The sequence below is a fragment of the Bubalus kerabau genome, chromosome 8 (genome assembly GCF_029407905.1).
Source record: "Bubalus kerabau isolate K-KA32 ecotype Philippines breed swamp buffalo chromosome 8, PCC_UOA_SB_1v2, whole genome shotgun sequence".
Lineage (NCBI taxonomy): Eukaryota > Metazoa > Chordata > Mammalia > Artiodactyla > Bovidae > Bubalus > Bubalus kerabau.
Window position 1 is genome coordinate 60,073,768 of NC_073631.1, and position 23,374 is coordinate 60,097,141.

Sequence of the window (23,374 nt, forward strand, 5' to 3'; positions counted from 1 at the left end):
AGCATGCACATGCATGCGCGCGCACACACACACACACACACACACACACAGAGTCTGGCTAGTAAGGAAGTGCAGACCAGATTTGAACATAGTTTTATTTCTTTAGAGTAAGGGCTATCCAAAAGATTTGTCTAAGTTGTTTGATTTTTTATTTCTTTTTTTTTTCAGTTATAGATATACATGTATCTATTCTTTTTCACATTCTTTTCCCATTTAGGTTATTACAGAATATGGAGCAGCATTCCCTGTGCTGTATAGTAGGTCCTCGTTGGTTATCTGTTTTAAATATAGCAGTGTGTACATGTCCAAAAGACTTATCTAAGTTGTTTTAAATATAGCAGTGTGTACATGTCCAAAAGACTTATCTAAATTGTTTGTTTTTTAATCCTAGTGCTCCACAACAAAAGCTTAGGAATTGATTGTGTGAGAATGCAAGAAAAGAATATTCTTTTCTTCATTTAAGAAAAGAAAATTCTTTTCTTCATTTAAGAAAAGAAAGGCAGGGCTGCTTTTGGGTTTGTTTTGTCAGGAATCCCAATGACTAGTGATGTTTTCCCTCTTACTACTGGAAATCTCCACTGCTGGTAGGAACATCTGATGCAATCACACATTTTGAGATACAGGCAGAAACTCCTACGTAGGAAAGGGTATGGCGAAATGTAATGGTTTTACATTGTTGGTAGGAATATAAATGGGTGCTGTCCTTATGGAAACCATTATGGAGGTTCCTTAAAAAGTGAAAAATACAGTTACTATATGATCTAGCACCCCCACTCCTGGGCAGCTATTTGGAGAAAACTCTAATTTGAAAAGGTACATGCACGCCAGTGTTTACAATAGCACTATTTACAATAGCCAAGACATGGAAGCAACTTAAGTGCCCATCAAAAGATGAATGGATAAAGAATGAAATAATAACATTTGGAGCAACATGGATGGACCTAGAGATTATCATATTAAATGAAGTCAGTCAGAAGGAGAATATGATGTCACTTATATGTGGACTCTAAAATATGATACAAATGAACTTATGTACAAAACAGAAAGAGGTCCACAGACGTAGAAAACAAACTTATGATTACCAAAGGGGAGGGCAGGAAGGGATAAATTAGGAGTTTGGAATTAGCAGATATACACTACTATATATAAAATAGATAAATAACAAGGTCCTATTATATAGCACAGTATTCTATTAATATAAAAAACCAGAATGAATATATTCTGTTACATGTATATGGAAAATAATATTTAAAAAAAATACAACTGGATCATTTTGCTGTATACCAGAAACTAACACAACATTGTAAATCAACTATAATTAAATAAAAAAAAAAAAACCTCCTAAATTAAATATTCTCTGCTATTTTTTACTTCAGGAAACTGTTATTTTCTGTTGGTTGTAATTTTGATGTAGTCTCTGGGAATCTAGGATTTAAAGTATTAAAAACATGACAAGAAAATATAGACTTTCTGGTTACATCAAGTTCCCAAAGTTTATGACTTTTAATTTAGATTTCATACATATAACTTCTTTGGTTTAAAAGGACTGCTTGTTCTGTCTGAAGCAAACTGCCATTCCCACAGTGGGTAAAAACAAGATGTAAAATTTCTAAGAAATAATATGGTTTTACTAATTTTTCTAAAATTGCAACATCCAAATGAAGTTTCTTTCATTTCTTATATAATATTTTCATTTTGAAGTTAGAGCATTATTTTTCTTCTGAAAAGTTGTTTTAGAAAACTCAAGAAGTAAAATTTTTTTCTTTTTATAAAGAAATTTAATTGAAGTACAAACAACTATGGGATTTTATAGTGTTGTAGGAACAGTTTCCCAATGAAAGAAAGTTTTTCTTTATGAATAATGTTATTCATATTCATAAGTATTGTTTATATTTATAAATGAACTGTAAAGAAAAAAATTTTTGATGTTCTGATTAGCATTATTTAATTATGGATACTGTCCAACTTTATTTCTAAGGCTTAAATTACCTGTTTGCTGCTGCTGCTAAGTCGCTTCAGTCGTGTCCTCCTCTGTGCGACCCCACAGACAGCAGCCCACCAGGCTCCCCCGTCCCTGGGATTCTCAAGGCAAGAACACTGGAGTGGGTTGCCATTTCCTTCTCCAATGCATGAAAGTGAAAAGTGAAAGTGAAGTCGCTCAGTCGCGTCCTACTCTTAGCGACCCCATGGACTGCTTGGCCCAACACAAAAGTTTTCTTACTATGCTTACTCATCCAGAGTGTGTTTTCTTTGAAAGAGAGGTATACATTGTTAACATAATGTACATTCGGTGGGAAACATCTTAGTTAAATATGTTTTCAAATTCTTTTAATCTTTTAAACTTAAAAGTATAGACATACTATTTTCCAGCCACTGTTCTGGGGTTGGGCATATACAAAAATGAATGAAATATGGTTCCTGTAATTGAGAAACTTACAGTTAATTGAATGAAAGATTCATTTGTATAGGCAGATACCTATAATAAGGTTTTAAGGGCTATCCCTGAAGTTTACCTGAATTGTTAAGGGAGCACAGATTGGGAGATGATTAATTTAGCCTTGTTCAGAAGAGCAAAGGTAAAAGAAACTATTGTTTCTTTTATAAAATCAAACAAGGTCTTCCAGGTGTTGACTGATGATTCTAATATTTTACTGCTTGGAATTTGACATGCTTGCTTTGGGGATTTTCCTTTCCCCTGCATAAATCTGTAGTTTACAAGGCATTACCTTTAGGTTCTAACAATTAACATTAGAAAAGTTGGTGGATGATTGATTCTGTAAGGGAAAGATGAATGCAGGTGCCAAAATTTGAGTCTCTAGAGATTATTCTGTCCCTAACTGTGGAGCACCAGCATGTAATTTGGTAATTTCCTCAAGGAAACTTCAGGTTCTGTTTTAAGGCTTCACAGAGAAGTCATCATCAACTGAGCTGGGTTTGGAAAGATAAATAAAACTTTTCCATATAGGGAAAAGGCATTCTGGGAAGAGGGAAAGTCTGAGGATAGATGACTCAGAGAGAGTTAGAAGTTCAGAATAACTCAAGATTTTCTGGAGTAGGGGATTGGGTGAATTGTGACACTGTTTACTAAGGAAGGTAATATAGAAGTAGACTTTGGGTCTAAGATGGAAAAAGGGCTCTGTATTGGGTATATTAATTTGGAAAGTCTTTGGAAATTTCATTAGTTTATTAAAAAAAAATTCTTTCCATTAAAATGTATTAATATCCTTACTTGCCCAGGTATCAAAAACACAGACTTGAGAATTAATCTCTTCTTAAAATGCTTTTATACTCTTGGAAAGAGAGACAATCAGATAATTATAAAAATGCTTAAAAGGGCTATAATTGGGCATCTTTGGTGATCCGGTGGCAAAGACTCTGAGTTCCCAATGTAGGGTCTCAGGTTTGATCCCTGGTTGGGGAACTAGATCCCATCTACTGGGAAACTAGATCCATATAACTCTTGGGAACCAAGAGTTCCCAAGCCACAGCTAAAGATCTTGCATGCTTCAACTAAAAGGATCTCACATGCCATAAATAAGTCCTGATGCAGCTAAATAAATTAATGTTAAAAAACGCTCTATGACAGTAAGAGTCTCAGGTTTTGATGAGGAACTTGGGGACATGTATTTATCTAATTGGAGACTGAAAATGGGAATGAGGAGGAGAGGTGAGGAGTGATGTGAAAGAATTCCTGGGAGATTGCCTTACGCAATTCAAGTGTTTTTTTTGAAGTATAGTTAAATGGTGGGAAGGGGAAAGAGGGAAACATTTCAGTCAAAAATTTTGCTTATATGATGCCTTGGGAACTATGGACGGAGAACTATGGATGGAGGTTCATAACACTGTAAAGGAGGTAGTGACCAAAACCACCCCAAAGAAAAAGAAATGCAAGAAGGCAAAGTGGTTGTCTGAGGAGACCTTAAAAATAGCTGAGAAAAGAAGAGAAGCCAAAGACAAAGGACACAAGGAAAGATACACTCAACCTTAAGTGAACAATGCAGAGAAATTGAGGAAAACAATAGAATGAGAAAGACTGGAGATCTCTTCAAGAAAATTGGAGATACCAAGGGAACAAAGATGGGCACAATAAAGGACAGAAATCACAAGAAATCTAACAAGCAGAAGATACTAAGAAGAGGTAGCAAGAATACACAGAAGAAATATATGAAAAAGGTCTTAATGACCTGGATAACCATGATGGTGTAGTCACTGTAACACTCATCTAGAGCCAGAATGCAAAGGCAAGTGGGTGTTAGGAAGCATTACTATGAACAAAACTGGTGGAGGTGATGGAATTCCAGTGAATTATTTCAAATCCTAAAAGGTGATACTATTAAAGCACTGCACTCAGTATGTCAGCAAATTTGTAAAAATCAACAGTGGCCACAGGACTGGAAAAACTCAGTTTTCATTCCAATTCCAAAGAAAGACAATGCCAAAGAATGTTCAAACTACCATGCAATTGTACTTATTTACATGCTAGCAAGGTAATGCTCAAAATCCTTCAAGCTAGGCTTCAACAGTATGTGAACCAAGAACTTCCAGATGTACAAACTGGATTTAGAAATGGCAGAGAAACCAGAGACCAAATTGCCAAAATTGTTGAATTATAGAAAAAGGAAAGGAATTAAAAAAAAAAAATCTACTTGTGCTTCATTGACTACGTGAAAGCCTTTGACTGTGTGGATCACAACAGACTGGGAAATTCATAAAAAGATGGGAATACCAGACCACCTTACCTGTCTCCTGAGAAACCTGTATGCAGGTCAAGAGGCAACAGTTAGAACCTTACATGGAACAGGGGACTGGTTCAAAATTGAGAAAGAAGTAGTACATCAGGGCTGTATATTGTCATTCTGCTTATTTAACTTATGTTCAGAGTACATGATGCAAAAGGCCAGGCTGGGTGAATCACAAGCTGGAATCAAGATTGTCAGGAGAAATATCAACAGCCTCAGATATGCAGATGATACCACTCTAATGGTAGTAAGTGAAGAGGAACTAAAGATCCTCTTGATGAAGGTGAAAGAGGAGAGTAAAAAAAGCTGATCTACAATGCAACATTCAAAAAACTAGGAGCATGGCATCTGCTCCCGTCATTTCATGGCAAATAGATGGGGGGAAAGTAGAAACAGTGGTGAATTTTATTTTCTTGGGCCCCAAAATCACTGCAGATGGTGACTGCAGCCATGAAATTAAGACACTTGCTCCTTGAAAGGAAAGCTATGACAAACCTAGACAGCGTATTAAGAAGTAGTGATATCACTTTGCCAACGAAGGTCCATATAGTCAAAGCTGTGGTTTGATTACCACAAAGAAGGCTGAGCATTGAAGATTTGATGCTCACCAAATCACTGCAGATGGTTATTGCAGTCATGAAATTAAAAGACGCTTACTCCTTGAAAGGAAAGTTATGACCAACCTAGATAGCATATTCAAAAGCAGAGATATTACTTTGCCAACAAAGGTCCATCTAGTCAAGGCTCTGGTTTTTCTAGTGGTCATGTATGGATGTGAGAGTTGGACTGTGAAGAAGGCTGAACACCAAGAATTGATGCTTTTGAACTGTGGTGTTGGAGAAGACTCTTGAGAGTCCCTTGGACTGCAGGGAGATCCAACCAGTCCATCCTAAAGGAGATCAGTCCTGGGTGTTCATTGGAAGGACTGATGCTAAAGCTGAAACCCCAGTACTTTGGCCACCTCATGCGAAGAGTTGACTCATTGGAAAAGACTCTGATGCTGGGAGGGATTGGGGGCAGGAGGAGAAGGGGACGACAGAGGATGAGATGGCTGGATGGCATCACTGACTCAATGGATGTGAGTCTGAGTGAACTCCGGGAGTTGGTGACGGACAGGGAGGCGTGGCGTGCTGTGATTCATGGGGTCGCAAAGAGTTGGACAGGACTGAGCGACTGAACTGAAGTGTTGTGCTAGAGAAGACTCTTGAGAGTCCCTTGGGCAGCAAGGAGATCAAACCAGTCAATCCTAAGGAAAATCAATCCTGAATGTTCATTGAAAGGACTCATGCTGAAGCTGAAGCTCCAATACTTTGGCCACTTGATGCAAAGAGCTGACGCACTGTAGAGGACCTTGATCTGGGAAAGATTGAAGGCAGGAAGAGAAGGTGGTGACAGAGGATAAGATGGTTGGATGGCATCACTGACTCTATGGACATGAGTTTGAGCAAACTCTCGGAGATAGTGAAGGACAGGGAAGCCTGGTGTGCTGCAGTCCATGGGATTGCAAAGAGTTGAACGTGACTTAACAACTGAACAAGAAGAACATGATGTCTTGGAGTGTGAGGAAGTAACTTGTGCATAGAGTACTGCTTGTGATTGAGGTGTCACTTGTAGGAACAATATAAGTAGGGATTGGTAGGGTTCTATATGTCATGTGTGTGTTGATTTTTATGTTGAAGACAGTCTTGTTGGTAGTCAGGGAAGCTTATTATAAAGGATAATAAGTAGGGGAATGGCTTGATGAGATTTGATGCTGAACAACCAGTTAGAATCATGTTCTAGAATCTCAGAAATGCAGTTGAGGGTAGAGTATAAATTTAACTAAGGGACATAATAATGAGTAAAAAGTACGTCTTGCTTGGTTGTGAGGCAGGTAAATAAATATGACATTACTGCATTCTGAATGTTGTAGTATAAAGTGGTATGGATTGCATATAGAAGAGGAGCAAGTCATTTGGGACTGCACATTTAAGAGTCATAGGTCTATGGGTGGTATTTGCACCTGGAATATTCATGTGATTTTCTAAGAAAATAATTTAAAACAGAAATGAAAGACCTGAAGGTAGACTTCTAGACAAAAGCAGCCTTCATAGGATAACAGTTAAAGAAGAATCATCTAAATCTATGATGTTAGCACTGTGGGTTATAATTGATTATTAGGTTGCAAAATCAATAATGACTTAGCGACTAAACTACCACCATCAAAATCAATAATAGTGAATAGGAAATTAATATGATTGATTATAGACAGGATTTTAAAAACATGGATTAGGAGAGAATAGAAATTACGATATTAGGGTATGTGGTAAAGGTGATTATTGTTTTGTGATGTTTTGTTCAGATATGTGCATTTGTACTTTGGATACAGCAAAAATGTCTTTATTATGAGTTGTAATCACAAACTTTTGAAAAACAACAAAAGAGACTAAGGAAGAACAGTTGGAAATAATTAAATCACTTTTGTTCTTCACTTCTCTGATGGCAAGGAAAAGAAATGGACCCAGTGAAAGTGCAGTGGGAAGTAGATTTTTCTTTTCATTGTACAGTTGCTTTCCCCCAAGGCCACCTTTACCACATCAGTTCCGTAAGGAGGAAAAATACAAAGAAATAAAGGGAAAGGGCTTGCAAGGTAATGAACTGAAGGATATAGAAGGAGAGGAAGAAAGAGAAAGTATGAATGAGAAATATGGATGAGAGAATAAACCACATACGGAAGCCTGGCTTTTCGCCTAACCTGACTGAGTGACTCCAGAATGTTGGACTCCAGAAGCTCTGTTCCCTAGCACCACAGCCCAGCAACGCCCCTTGGAGTTGTCCTGCCACTGCAGCTGTTTCTTATTAGGGATAAAGCTGGATGAAGAACCTGGGGTAAGGGTACAAAACTACCTCTAATTAAAATTGTGATTTAGTTATATCACTAATAAAAGTTATTGAGAGCTTAACTAGGGGTCAAGAGCTAGTCTAAGCACTTTAAATGCATGATCTCACCAAGTACGTAAATATTCGTTAAGCCCTTAGAACAATGTCTGGCACATGGTAAGCACTTGCTGAGTATTGGATATTATTATTATTATTATTTAATTACTAATTAGAGAAAAGTTACTAAATATCATCATTTTCCTAGTAAGGAAATTGAAGTATAACAAAGTTAAGTAGCTTTCTCAAAATCTTATAGCTGGAAAGAAATAGAATCATTCACTTTTGAGTTGGAGGTGAGAGACTGATAGTATAGGTGCATAGCTACCCACTCCGGTATTCGTGCCTGGAAAATCCCACGGACAGAGAAGTCTGGTGGACTACAGTCCATGGGTTACAAAAGAGACATGACTTGGCCACTAAACAGCAGTGAAGGCTTATATGGTGATTGGTGCTTGAAAGATGATGATAGAAGAGAGAATAGACAAAATGGGTCTTAAGTGAAAGACATTATGGAAAAAAAAATCCCTTTAGCTTGGTGACTGGTTGGACACGAAGTAAAAAGGTAAGTAAGATTTAAAGTTGGTTGTCTGTGGAAGTAGTGAGTAGGATGTAAGAAAAGGGAGAAAACTTTTATGCTAGGAAATGATGACAAATTCCATTTAATAGAATTGAATTTTATGTCAGATAGTCAAGTGAGGATTAACAGGGAATTCAAAACTAAAGTTAGAGAGGTTTAGGCATTATCACATAAAGGAGTTGCAGAAGCTATAAGAGTGTTTGAGATCCCCAAGGATAACCAATAAGTTTTTGGTCACAAAAAATCTGGGGAGTCAAAAATAAAGTTATTATAATAGCATCCACACAACATTTCTATGCCTTTGTCCACACCTGCTTTTTAGAAAACCTACAAGTAATTTCAGGAATCTTTAAAAAAAAGTATGTCACTACTAGGGCTTGCCTGGTAGCTCAGTCTGCAAAGAATCCTCGTGCAATGCAAAAGTTTGATGCCTGTGTTGAGAAGATCCCCTGGAGAAGGAAATGGCAACCCATTCCAATATTCTTGCCCGGGAAATCCCATAGACAGAGACTGGCAGGTTACAGTCCATGGGTCATAAGAGTCAGACACGACTGAGTGATTAAAACATCACCATGGCACTACTGCTCCAGGGATAGCCTGTTGTTGGGCATGTACTGTTTTCCTCGCTGCTGCCCTGGTTTCTGTGGCTCTGTCTGTTCTTGCTGCCAACCCACCATCTGCGAATGGGGGGAGCCTCCGTTGTGGTTTAGTACCTTCCCCACCACCACAGCAATTGCTCTTTTAGACCAATGATGTTCTCAGAGACCCTGGAGAGTCAGTGGTGAAAAACCTCTCCTACTTTTTCTTATTCTACCATCAAGTTTCAGACTTGATATCCATTGACTTTTTCAGCAGTCCTGTCCAGGTGATAGATGTATTGGCTTTATGGTTCCTTAATCAGTTTCTTATGCCTAGATGATTCCTGACTGTCAGATGAACTCTTACAGAAAATCTTTCTCTGTGTCTGCCCCATTGGTCCTTAGGCATATCTAGACTTGTCTAAATCCAAGGTGAAGGCTGCTTACTAGGCTTAAACTGAAGCCAGGACCCTTCCTGCAAGCTCTCTGTAGAAAAGAGAGATCAAAGTGGGAAATTCCCATATTTTCCAAGATTATTTCATCACTTGCTACTTCTGGTCTCTTTACTGTTTCCTATGGTATTTTCCTGGTTGATGTGAGATTATTTCTTCTTCTCTCCAAATGGAGCAATCACATGTACTTACTATGGAATTAGGTCCTATCTGAATATTCTATAGGGAGGCTTGATTTCACTTTTTTCTTTGATTTCTTCTTACAATTTTCCATGCCTCTTTAAGGGAGTTTAGTAAAGAGTTGACTGTCTAGCACATTTTCCTTTGAAATGAGTATTGGTAATTTTTTTTTTTTTCTGGTTACCTGTGAAGAATCCCGATGAGCCTTTTTGAAAACTCATCGTTTGCAGTTATTTTAGAACAGCAATTTATTGAAAGCTACTATATTAGAAATGTTTTATTGCACTGCACTACAGCTATGAAGTGCAAGGAACCATGAAGATTGAAAATTACAAATGACAGATGTGTCTCTTTCTTCTTATTTTTTAGCCTTCTTTGAATCCTGGGGGGAGCCAGTCATCTGACGTGGTGCTTTTGAACCATTGGAAAGTGAGGAATTTTGAAGTACAACGTGGTGACATTGTGTCATTAGTGTAAGTAAACCAGAAACACACTATATTCCTATATAAGACGATTTATAATTATCTGATTTAGCTAGTAATTCCCTGTTTATACCATATTGTCAATTACTAAATTAATAGGTTCATTTAAAATGTAATACATTTTTCAAAATCTATTTTGAAATGTAACAATACTGTGAAAGAAGATTTTTTTCTATGATACTTAAAATTTATCACTTGATTGACATACTTGGTTTTGGCAAAACGTGTTTGATGAAATATTGATTAGAAATTATTATATTGATGATCTAGAGTACGTGTATCTGGTATTTTGAGTTATTTTGAAATATTGCATTTTGGAAGCAACTTGTATGTTACTCTCATGCTTTATTAGCTATGTAGCTACAACATATTTCTAGACCATTGTAAGTGTGACATGAAATTCAGTGGCAATTATATATATGTATCAGTGATTTAACTGAAAAAAGGAAGTTTGGAAGATGGTAGACTGGAGGCTTTTGTTTGGGACCAAAAGGTGGCACTGTTTCTCTGTTAAAGTATTACGACTGGTCAGGAACAAGAATTTCATTCTAATCTTAGTGTAGAGAAGGGATGTCAAAATGTACATGACTGACACAATGATATTCCTATGTTTGAATGATTTAGACTTGAGATTTGTTTGTTTATTTTAAAAGTAAATTTACACTGAGAAGACTGCAACAGAACTTGCCTAATTTCTACTCTTTTCAGCTACTTATACAAATGTTTTAACATGATTCCCTGTTATGTCAGTTAGTGCATTGGGGAAGCAATTAATGTAGTAGTTACTGTTATTTGTTTTAATGATAGTAAAATCCTACTGTTTGGTGAAGACTTGGAACTTATAAGTATGATTCTTGAATTAGAATAATTGTTTATTGTTGGGTGATAATTTATAATTGGTAAAAGCAAAATGTTATCTACTTGCTCTTACTTATCTTTGGTTACTGCTCTGTGGAAACAGATATTTTCTAACTGTGTCTCAGTCAAGCCTGTTCTACTAAGATTTATTTGAAAACATATTAACTAAACCTGGTCAGTAACTAATGAAATAAATTTGAGTGGAGTTTTGTATGGCAGACATCCAAGGATGGGGATTAATGCTTCTCATATTCTTGAGTGCTTTCTTTAATATTAACCTACTCTTCAGAGTATCCTTTTACTTTGTCATTCAGGGAACTGTTTCTGCAACCTCCTTAACAACCTTCCCATGCTGGGTTAGCCTGTCGTGTGCTCATTATTCTTTCGCTTTTGGTTTGACAAGGTTACATCCTCACTTAGCCCGTGATGGAGAGGATACCCACCCAAGTGAAAGAGGTCACCTTATAAGCAGACTATTGTGCGGTGTATTTTTTCTGTGAGAAACATGCTGACTATCTTTAACCAAACGAATTTGAATAGGTAATTGGGGAGAAAAAAAGCCTCCTTAAAATCCAAGTTTGCATGGATCCAAAACGGTACCCTAGCATATCCTAGACTATATAAAAAAAAGAGAATGTTATCCTTTTATGTAAATATTAAAGTGATTGATATTTATTATATAAATTAATTTCAAAACAGTATATTCAAATTGAGGTTGATATACTAAATGATAGCTACCTCAGTTGAACTGTATTTTAAATGAGTTAACTATGTGATGTATCTCTGTCAGGTACAAATAACACAAATTTTCTTTCATAATGCTTGTTGTTAGTAGGAGCTATTTACATATAAAAATGCTTAGTGATTGGTATCATATTATTTAACAGCAAATAATCATCAAGCAGTAACTGTTGCTTTCTTTTGGTGAACAACCAGGCTTATACTTGTTTAGTATGATGCAATACTAATAAAAGACACTGTTTAAAGTATCTATTTAGTTTCATGAGCAAAAATGCTTTCTGGACACATGGCCTTACATTAGAATATTCTGTAAATATAAGAAATGTGTGACTAATACAGAAACACATGACTAAATTTTGAATTTATGGCTAAATATAAAATACAAAGATAACAAATTGATGTTAATTATGCATTTTATTGATACATAAGTAATCTTTGGTAACAAAATAGTGTGACAGCTTATATTCTAAATCATTCCTGGACAGCAATTTATGTATTCAGAGTATGTGGAAATGCAGCATTTCTACTATAATATTATATACGCCTTTCTGGAAAACTTTGTGGTTTTCAAATTCATTCTTAAATTACTAGGGCTTATGCATCTTCATAACCAGAACACCAATGAAAATAACAATAATTCCAATAGCACTATTTAAAAGACATCTGGAGTTTCTAATAAATAAACACTGCAGTAAATGTTGGATTTACTTAAAACAATAAAGGTGAAGATAGCTTGATGGAAGAAGATATAAAGAAGGTTTGAGGCTATCTATGTTTTCAAGGGCCAGTGTTATTATTATCAGAATTTGCAAGAAGAGAAAAGATTGCAGGCTTTGTACAAAATGTACTGATCCCAGAGATGGATATTCAGCTCATTGTTTTGTGTTGTTTTATTTGTTGTAAGTTTTTTTTTTTAAACAAAGATCCGGGTTAAACTTGCAGTAAGCTCTCTAGGAAAAAAATTGAATGTATAATACTGATTCCTTCTTAGCTTGCTGCCTTTAGTGTACTCAGCCTTCAACTGTTATTAATGAGACATTGATTATTTTGGGAGAAAATCAGATGTGAACCAGTGAAGCTTCTGCTTTATACCGACTTCTTTCTCCATTCTTTCTCACCAGCTGCCTATGAACTAATTCATGTTACAGTAAAACAGTATGTAGCAGAGCAGACTGTCCCATCTATTTCATTCAGTTTATTGACCAACACTATTCCCTAATGCAAGGAAGGTCTGGGTGGGGGAAAGGTACATATTGGAATATGCTTCTTTGCATCTCTTCCTTCTCTTTTCCTGTCACTTTCTTTCCATAAAAGACTGTAGCAGTGCAGCAACTGTTTAAGCACGTTATTCAGTAATGTTAAATAGAAAGGTGTTTTTGTTTAATAACATCACACGAAACATTATTTGCTGTCATTGAGTCCTCAGTGTTACTGAGTGTATGCAGGAGACATCCTACTCTCTTGGTGGATTTGCAGACTAATAGTGGTGATTAAGGTGGATTTTCTATACCTCGGAATTGACTTTTCATTAACCTGTGTGATGGCCTTACTGCCATAGACTTAACATAAGTAGCACTATTTTATAATGATATATCAATTAACAGAACCATTGGGACAGAGTTTCCATCATAATAAAGTTTCAAATAATCACGTTTAAGAGTGTTTTAACTTTTCATTTTGAGATATTATCGACTTAAAGGTTGTAAAAATAGTACAGGGAGTTCCCACATATCCCCTTATTTATTTTTTTAAATTTTATTAGTATAAAATTGACAAAATTGTAAGATATTTAAAGTGTATACTGGGATGAATTGATATATGTACACATTGTGAAAGAATTTTCCTCATCAAGTTAATTAACTCATCCATCACCTATTTACATTTTGTGTGTGTGGGGCGGGGAGGGGGTTGGGCATAAGCTAGAGAGAGAGAGAACATTTAAGTTCTACTGTTGGTGAATTTCAGTTATTTAACACAGTTTATTAACTGTCACCACCATGTTATACATTAGCTTCTCAAACCTTATTCTTCTTATACCCTCCAAATATTAACATCTTACACAACCATCGCATAATTATGGAGACTGGGAAATTGACACTGATACAATACTGTTAACTAATCTACAGACCTTATTTAAATTTCATTAGTGTTCCCACTAAGGTCCTCTTTCTAGATCAAACTCCTACCCAGGATCCTATATTTTGTTTTTATTTTTCTTGTCTCTCTAGTCTCTTCTAATCTGTGACAGTTCCTTGGTCACTCTTCATCTTTTTTAAGCTTGACAGTTTTGAAGGGTCCTAGCCAGATATTTTGGAGGATGATCCCTTTGAATGTTTGAGGGTCAGTCTGTCTCCAGTGAGGAGGTGGTGCTGTTGATGGCAGTTGTTGGGGAGGCTGCAGCAGCGGTAACAGTTGGGAAGGTGGATAAGACTGGGTCAGAGGAGATGGAAATTGTCAGGCATGGAGCTTTTCAGGTTCTTGGAACCACATATTTGTGTCCTAAGAGAGCCCATGGCTTCTATAAGTCCACACAATTCTTTAGATGCTAGGAAGCAAGGAGGGAGGCCTGTGCAGGTGGGGAAGGCTACAATTTGTAGTAGGGTTGAAGGGAAGGAACTAAGGCTAGGTGCCAGATTATACTACACTGAGCCAGCATTCACTTCTACAGTAGAAGGCGAGGGTGAGTGAATTCTCCTTTAATGAACACTCCTGTATGTCAGGCATTACACTAAGTGCTTTGGGTTGCCATTTTATTTCTCATAACAGTAACAGGAAATAGTTATTATTATTTTTGTGGGTAGTGGACTTTATTTATTTATTTTTTAATGTACTTTTTATTTAGGTAACTTTGGTTTATAACATTATATGTTTCATATGTAAACATTATATTTCTACTTCTGTATACACTAAATCTTGCAGACATAGTTAAAGTGATAAAACTAAGATTTAGCAAGTAAATGGCAGAGCCAGAATTTGAATACAGGTCCATTTGAACCTGTATTTTAATACAGGTCCAATTAAACCTGTATTGCTTGATATAGTACACATATGTGGCTATTGAGCAGTTAAATGTGGCTTTTGTTGTTATTCATTTGCCCAGTAGTGTCCCACCCTGCGACCCCATGGACTGCGACACACCAGGCCTCTCTCTTCCCTCACCATCTCCCAAAGTTTGCCCAAGTTCATGTCTGTTGCATTGGTGATGCCATCCAGCCATCTCATCCTCTGACACCCTCTTCTCCTTCTGTCCTCAATCTTTCCCAGCATCAGGAATTTTTCCAATGAGTCAGCATTAGATGACCAAAATACTGGAGTTTCCGTTTCAGCATCAGTCCTTCCAATAAATATTCAGGGTTGATTTCCCTTAAGATTGACGGTTTGATCTCCTTGCAGTCCAAGGGACTCTCAGGAGTCTTCTCCAGCACCACAGTTCAAAGGCATCAATTCTTGGGCATTCTGGCTTCTTTACTACTGCTACTGTGTGCTTGTTATGTAACGTGGCTACTGCTGCTTGTTAAAATGATAGTATTTTGTATACCAAGTGCTTGTGTGCTCAGTCATGTCCAAGTCTTTGCAACCCCATGGACTGCAGCCCCCAGGCTCCTCTGTCCATGGATTTTTCCAGGCAAGAATATTGGTTGTCATCCTTCTCCAGGGGATATTCCCAACTCAGAGTTTGAACCTGAGTCTCTTGTATCACCTGCATTGGCAGGTGGGTTCTTTAGCACTGAACCACTGGGAAAGACATATTTTGGATATATTCAGTCAAATAAATATTAAAATTAATTTCACCTGTTTCTTTTTCCTTTTTTTTTTTAATGTAGCTAGTAGAAAATTTGAAATCACCTATGTGACACACATTACATTTTAAGTGGACAAATGCTCTGTCTAAATCTTCTTCCATTGTACCTGCTTTTCCTGGAGTGTGTTTAAGGTGTCTCATCTAAGGGTGAACTAAGATGAGATCCTAAAGTCTGAAGTGGAGAAATACTAATGTAGTTTCTATGAAGTACAGTAGACTCCCAAAGAGAGGTAAACACTGTGTTGGTGAGTGTTGGGATGATCAGGTTCAGAGACAAAGGAAAAAAGACATGTAATTTACAAAGAGAGAAAAGTACCCACTATAGTTTATTATTTTTTTTTCTTGTAGGACTGAAGTCTCTCTTTTTTTAAAAAATATTTATTTATTGAAGTATAGTTGATTTACAACATTAGTTTCCAGTATAGGACAATGATCAGTTATATATATATATTTTTCAGATTATTTTCCACTATAGGCTATTACAAGATACTGAATATAGTTCCTTGTGCTATACAGTACATTTATTTTTGCTTATCTATTTTATATATAGCAGTTTGTGTCTGTTGATCCTAAGTTCCTAATTTATTCTTTTTTACCTCTTTTCCCCTCTTTGGTAACCATAAGTTTGTTTTCTGTGTCTGTAAGTCTGTTTCTGTTTTGTGTATGGGTTCATTTGTATTATTTTTAGATTCCACATGAAAGTGATATCATATATTTGTCTTTCTCTGACTTACTTCACTTCATATGCTATTTTCTAGGTCCATTTATGTTGCTGCAAATGGCAATATTTCATGCTTTTTTATGGTTAAGTAAAATTCCATTGTGTATATATACCTCACATTTTATATTAATATATATCTCACCAGTCATCTCTTGATGGGCATTTGGATTGCTTCCATGTCTTGGTTATTGTAAATAGTACTTCTGTGAACTTTGGGATGCATGTGTCTTTTTGAAGTAGAATTTTTATCTTTTCTGGATGTATGTCCAGGAGTGGGATTGCTGTCTTATCAGTTCAGTTCAGTCACTCAGTCGTGTCCGACTCTTTGCGACCCCATGAATTGCAGCACGCCATGTCTCCTTGTCCATCACCAGCTCCTGGAGTTTACGCAAACCCATGTCCATCGAGTTGCTGATGCCATCCAACCATTTCATCCTCTGTCGTCCCCTTCTCTTCCTGCCCTCAATCTTTCCCAGCATCAGGGTCTTTTCCAATGAGTCAACTCTTCGCATGAGGTGGCCAAGGTATTGGAATTTCAGCTTCAGCATCAGTCCTTCCAATGAGCACCCAGAACTGATCTCCTTTAGAATGGACTGGTTGGATCTCCTTGCAGTCCAAGGGACTCTCAATAGTCTTCTCCAACACCACAGTTCAAAAGCATCAATTCTTCAGCGCTCAGCTTTCTTCACAGTCCAACTCTCACATCCGTACATGACCACAGGAAAAACCATAGCCTTGACTAGATGGACCTTTGTTGGCAAAGTAATATCTCTGCTTTTGAATATGCTATCTAGGTTGGTCATAACTTTCCTTCCAAGGAGTAAGCGTCTTTTAATTTCATGACTGCAGTCACCATCTGCAGTGATTTTGGAGCCCAGAAAAATAAAGTCAGCCATCATTTCCACTGTTTCCCCATCTATTTGTCATGAAGTGATGGGACCAGATGCCATGATCTTAGTTGTATCATATGGTAGCTCTATTTTTAGTTTCTTAAGTAACCTCCATATTGTTTTCCATAGTGGGTGCATCAGTTTACATTCCCACCAATAGTATAGGAGGGTTCCCTTTTCTCCACACCCTCCCCAGCATTTATTGTTTGTAGAATTTTTGTTGATAGCCATTCTGATCAGTGTGATATAATATCCCATTGTAGGTTTGATTTATATTTTACTAATAATTATAATTGGACTTCCCTGGTGGCTCAGATGGTAAAACATCTGCCTACAATGTGGGAGACCCAAGTTCGATCCCTGGGTCAGGAGGGTCCCCTGGAGAAGGAAATAGCAACCCACTCCAGTACTCTTGCCTGGAAAATCCCATGGACAGAGGAGCCTGGTAGGCTACAGTCCATGGGGTTGCAAAGAGTCGGACATGACTGAGCGACTTCACTTTCACTTTCACTTCACTTTTCACTTACCACACTTTATTATATCAGTGTGATATAATATCCCATTGTAGGTTTGATTTATATTTTACTAATAATTATAATTGAGCATCTCTTTTACGTGCTTCACAACAATTTTAATATTTATTGATTGTTTATAATTTTCCAGTCCCAAGACTGAATTCTATATTCATTTTTATTTAATCCTCATTAAAATAAACCCTAGTAAAGTAGGTATGTGTTTATTCCCATTTATAGGCGAGAACACTGAGGTACAAAGAGATTAAGTAACTTGTTTAAGATCATATAGCTGACTGGTAAATGGAAGAATGAAGGTTTGAAGGGCTTCCCATCAAATCCAGTGTTCTTGACTGTCAAACTGTAAAGCCTCTGTATATAGTGGTGATGGTTTAGTTGAGGATCCTTACTCATTCTTAGCAAAGAAGTCACACAAGCCCTTGCATCTCTACATCAATTGGATTATCCCATGAAATTTCTGATACACTGGTTCCTGAAATGTAGTCTCTTCATTAATAGCAATAATACTTTATTATAAACATAGAATCTGCATACAATTTTGACAGCTGGTTTGCAATATGCTAAGCTAATTGCCACTTTCTGTGATGGCTACATCTGTAGCAGTACATACGCAAAGAGTTATGAAGATGTGAGCCAGGGAAATAGATGAAATAGAAAAGAGCCTTTGGGGAAAAAAAGAAAGGTGCGAGTTCCTTTGTGTCTTGAGTGCTTGTAAATCTTTAAAGGTCCCTTGACCCACCATTGGGAATTAACTGCAGTCTGCTAAAACACGAAATTCATGTTTTGTAACAAATGCCCAGGGCAATGATAATACTGAATAATGACTTATAATTGTATTAAAAGCCATTTAATCTGTTGAGCTGGGAGAATATAATCGTGAATACTTATCTAGTCTTTCCATTGTACTTATTCCTAATTTTTTTGGCTGAGAGCCTTTTTTTTTTGAGTTTGTAGTTAATATTGTACATTTCAGGAACACAAATCTAGAAAGAACATGACTTTAAGAGAAAGGTTCTGTAGGTAGGAGGAAGTGCCTAGGCTTTTGTTCATTGTTTTTAATTAACTGGTATTCAAAATGCTGGAGAGTGAAGTCTTGGGCTGTAATTTATTTTGATGAGAGATTTAGGTTTTGGCATTTTCAATTACCCATAATAATTTGTATCCATTACTAAGTGTATTTACAAATGATACTTAAAAAATGAGATAGTGTAAGTTTTGTTTGCTATTATTTGATCTAGATTAAATTGATTTTATAAATACTGTTTAGAGGCATATAGATAGAAAGTTGGTAACCTTAAGGTGGTCCTTAAAAGCAATTTCCTTTCTTGAGCAGGATAAATTGCCTTCACAATTTTTATACGTTTAATTATGCAATAAAACATTTTCTTAGTTCAGAGACAAATTATAGCTTAGAGATGTTTCAGTGATCATAAATTTCAATTTTGAATTATTGAGATTTTATGGTAATGTAACTATAGGAGCTATCCATAGCCTCTGCTCAACCCTTTTCATAAATCTTATATCCTCTGAGAGATGACTAGAAGTTGTCAAAGAATGAAGTTATATAGGCAGCAGTCCATGAAATAGTGGTACTTATGTTTGTAACTTTTTATTTTTATTGTGGGAAAAAACCAGTCTCTGAGGACACTGTTACCCTACTTAAAAAAAAAAAAAAAGTGCAGGACAGCGTTTACAGAGAAGACACTCCTAAATGCTTGTTGTTTGTTATATGTAAGGTGTCAGGTTGAACTGTGAAGGAGAAGCATTTTGAATATAAGCTTTAAATAATTATTCTAACAAAGGAACAACTTAAAAATTTAAGAAGTAAATAGTTGAGCTTTCAAGCAGAAAATATAATGCACAAAAAATTAACTATCCCATATGTATGTCAACCCATCTTTAATACTTTTGGAATCAATAAGATATGTATGCACACATAAATGGAGACCACTGAGATCAGTCAGTATCTGATTTCTTCAAATATGATAGGCTAGTTTATTTCAAACTAAGGCCCATATTGAAAAAATGAGAAAACACTGTTAAAAATAATATCTAAAGGCATTATAGTACTACCAAGGAGAAGAGATCCCAGAGTGAAGAGCAACACACTGAGGTGAGCCCTGTATTTAGTGCCACTTCTCATCGTGGGTTTTTGTCACTTTATAAACAGCTCATGCCATGAGGCTGAGAAGCGAAGCAGTGGAGGCTAAGATGGGAGGTACTGGGCATAATTTTTGGCAGTTTCACAGGGGTAAGAAGTCACAAAATAGAATTCAGGCATATGCAGGACCCTGGTGAAGCGTTTTCAACTTTTAATTGGAATCCCCTAAAGGCTATGTCCTAGGAGTTAGGGAGAACTAGAAATAGATTCTAAGTTACAGAAATTACAATGCAGCCTTTGATAAACTCAATCTTGATTTTAAGGTAATCTGCCTTCACTTTAACTACCTGTTATTGCCGGAAGCAAGAGACATCATGCAGAGTCTCTATAAGTTTTATACACAGTACCTCACTTTCTATAAAAAATTACCATGCGTATCACAAGCCAGGTCCAAGATTTTAAAAATATAAAACAGCAAACAGTAGAAACACTCTCATGGTGTTCTAGTTTTTGGAGTTATTGGACATGATGTATAAAATAATTATAATCAATATATTAAAAATTGATGAAAAGATAGAGTTTATTAGAGAATGAGAATATAGAAGAAGAATTGAAAGGGATTCTAGAGACGAAAACTAGTGTAACTAAAGAGCTAGATCAGTTTAATGCAAGTTAGAGACAACTAGGGGGAGGATTGGGAGAAGGCAATGGCACCCCACTCCAGTACTCTTGCCTGGAAAATCCATGGATGGAAGAGCCTGGTGGGCTGCAGTCCATGGGGTCGCTATGAGTTGGACACGACTGAGCAACTTCGCCTTCACTTTTCTCTTTCATGCATTGGAGAAGGAAATGGCAACCCACTCCAGTGTTCTTGCCTGGAGAATCCCAGGGACGGGGGAGCCTGGTGGGCTGCCGTCTCTGGGGTCTCACAGAGTCGGACACGACTGAAGCAACTTAGCAGCAGCAGCAGCAGGGAGAGGATTATGAACTGGGTGATAGGTCAGTTAGGAAATATCTAGGCCATGGGTGATTGGTTCACTGGTAGGCACTGCATATAAACAGGACCAGTCTGAATCATTCTTGGAAATGGATGGATAAATATTAAGGGTGAAAATTTACATTTTTGTTAGAGTTGTTAAGTTTGAACAATATGATATGTTTTAAAAAAAAAGTCACATTTCTTTAAGGTTACATCAATAAAATAGGTGCTAGCAATAGTAGGCAGAATTTTGGTCCTCAAGTTTCCATGCCTAATACCTAGGACAGAGAATATGTTGAGATATTGTGCCCATGGATATGTTACCTTGTATTGGCAAAGGGACTTTGTGGTTGTAATTAAGGTTGACCTTCAGTTGACCTTAAAGCGAGGAGGCTAGCCTAGGTTATCGAGGTGAGCCCAATCAATGTTGTCTCAGGAATCCTTAAGAGCAGAAGCTAGCCTAGGTTATCCAGGTGGGCCCAATGTAGTCACATGAGTCTTTAAAATCAGGCAGAGGCGGAAGTGAGGAAAGTGCAGTGGAACAAGTCGGAGAGAGCCAGAGAATGGGGACTCTTCCATGCACTTTTGCTGGCTTTGAAGATTCAAGGACCATAAGAAGAAGAAAACAGGCTACCTCTAGAAACTAAGAATGAACTCTTGCCAAAGGCCAGTCATACACAGAATTGAATTTTGCCAACAAGCTAGTGAGCCTGGAAATGGACTCTACCCCAGTCTCTAGAGAAGGACCCAGAGTTGCCTATAGCTTGATTTGGGCCTTTGGAGACTCCAAGCAGAGTACCCAGCTGAACTTGCCAGACTGCAGTCCTGGAGGATGGTGAGCTTTTTAAATTTTAAATGGCTGTTATTTTAACTTGAAACCCCTTCATTTGTTTTAATTTGTTAGAGTGGCAATATAAAATTGTGTTTAGCAATGGAAAGATGCAAGTAGTTCTAATACTTACCCTTAGAATGTATAAAGAGATGAACTTTTATGGAAGACTCTTACTAAGTATTTGAAAAATTTATTTAACTACTTGCCTAAGTAATTAAAAATTATTTTCTTTTATGTAAAACAAACCTGTAAGCCTCTACCTGCAAGTTGCTTTGTACAAGAATATGAGTGGTGGTGGTTTAGTTGCTAAGTCATATCTGACTCTTGTGAACCCAGGGACTGTAGCCCACCAGGCATCTCTGTCTTCTAGCCAAGGAGTTTTCCAGGCAAGAGTACTGAAGTGAGTTACCATCTCCTTCTCTAGGGGATCTTCCTGACCTAGGGATTGAGCCATGGTCTCCTGCATTGCAGGCAAATTCTTTACCAACTGAGCCACTAGGGAAGCCCCAGATATAAGAATAAGCTTCAGAAAATATTGCTCCTTTTAGCTGTTTTCAGTCACTAAGTGGCTGAGTGACCTGGGAGAGGTTTTCTTAACTACTCTGTAGATACATTAAACAGACACTTTATAACAGATAAGGGGACTTTGAACACCAGGGCTTTTTTTATCTAAGAAGTCAGGTGAATATATGCTTATTAAGATCGTCTTCAGTTGAAATGATTGAAAATCGAAAAATCTAAAGTTGGCAGGCAGGTATTTTACAAGAGGATGATCACAAAATTCTTTTTTTGTTTAAAATTATTCAGAATACGAAAGCTATAGACATCTTCTATTTCTTTCTCTGTTGTCATTTATCGTGGGTGTTGAGTTTTTGGCTCCACGGGTTAATCTAGTTCTGGTTGCTTCCATCTCTTTTGTCGACTTCATATGCATTTTGCACCAGTCAATACTTTGTGCACCTGTTCTTAGAAAAAAAAAATGATACTAGATCCCATATTCCATTTCATAGCTTAAGTCCTGTAAAAGTGGAAGAAATCTCAGAACTTCAATATCACCTTATTTGATCTAAGGTCAATAGCTACCTTCCTGTTTTTTTTTTTTTTTTCCTTTTACAAAAACAAACAAGCAAAAGCACTGTTTTTGATGAGAGGAGGTGGCATTGCTAGGAAATGTGTCAGTGGCTGATAAGAAAGGGAGAGGGCTTAAAGTGACAGCCACCAAACTTTATCAGTGTTTTGGAGTTCAGGAAAACATTTCTTTCCAAGAACAGAAATACCTTTTCTTTTTTTTTTTTTGCAATTGTTTATTTCCATTTAAGAGAAGCCTCAACGACCCATTATTATGAAAGGTTACTCCTTGCATAATCTAGTGACCGGTTTACTCACATTTAGAGGTCACATTAATATTTACTGAAGGCACGACAAGTATCTGTTTCATTTTATTAAAAACTGTATGGAAACTGCTGACAGAGGCTGACTCAGTTTGGTTTGGCTATGAATATGATAATTGTAATATGGCTCTCTGTGCTTTTAGAGGTCATAAGTTACATTGCAAAGACTTGTGTATTTGGATTGCTGCAAAGTTACTGTAGAGTGTTAACAACACAATAGGAAACATTTAAGTGTTAGTTGTATGTCTCACATAAATTGTACTATACAATTAAGTATGAATCATCAAAATGTTCCAGGTTATTAAGAATTCATTATTCTACTAGAGGATCTTTAAAGAACAGTAAGAACCTGAAGAAATAATAGGAAAGCTTTGGTAACAGTGACAGTGTGTTAATCGAGTTGAAAGAAGGTAAAGAATGTATTAACAGAATGGATACAAATTTGGCAAAAAAAAGAAAAAGATATGTAATAAATCAACAGGAGAAATCAGTTAATAAAGAGGCCAATTATCAGTGAAGGAGGGGGGTGTATTTAATGATTCTAAATGAAAGGTTAAACTGCTTCTGTGAATTTCTGTTTAACAAAAAGGAAGAAAAGC

At 36.7% G+C, this 23,374-nt stretch overlaps 1 protein-coding gene across 48 annotated transcripts in view; it reads left to right on the plus strand.

Moving 5' to 3' along the window:
• The window catches only part of IMMP2L (inner mitochondrial membrane peptidase subunit 2), a 984,232-nt gene that overhangs the window by 71,969 nt on the left and 888,889 nt on the right, over nucleotides 1–23,374 (plus strand). For 34 of the 48 annotated variants that reach the window (XR_008717858.1, XR_008717857.1, XR_008717859.1 and 31 more), the window contains exon 4: nucleotides 9,815–9,918. Coding sequence is in view for 26 of the 48 variants with exons in the window: in XM_055590353.1 (XP_055446328.1) it covers nucleotides 9,815–9,918 (104 nt within the window). In the remaining 22 variants the exon portion in view is untranslated. Of the gene's footprint in view, nucleotides 1–9,814; nucleotides 9,919–16,086; nucleotides 21,388–23,374 lie in introns of those variants that run through there. The other 14 variants (XR_008717864.1, XR_008717869.1, XR_008717873.1 and 11 more) reach the window with 3 other exon arrangements.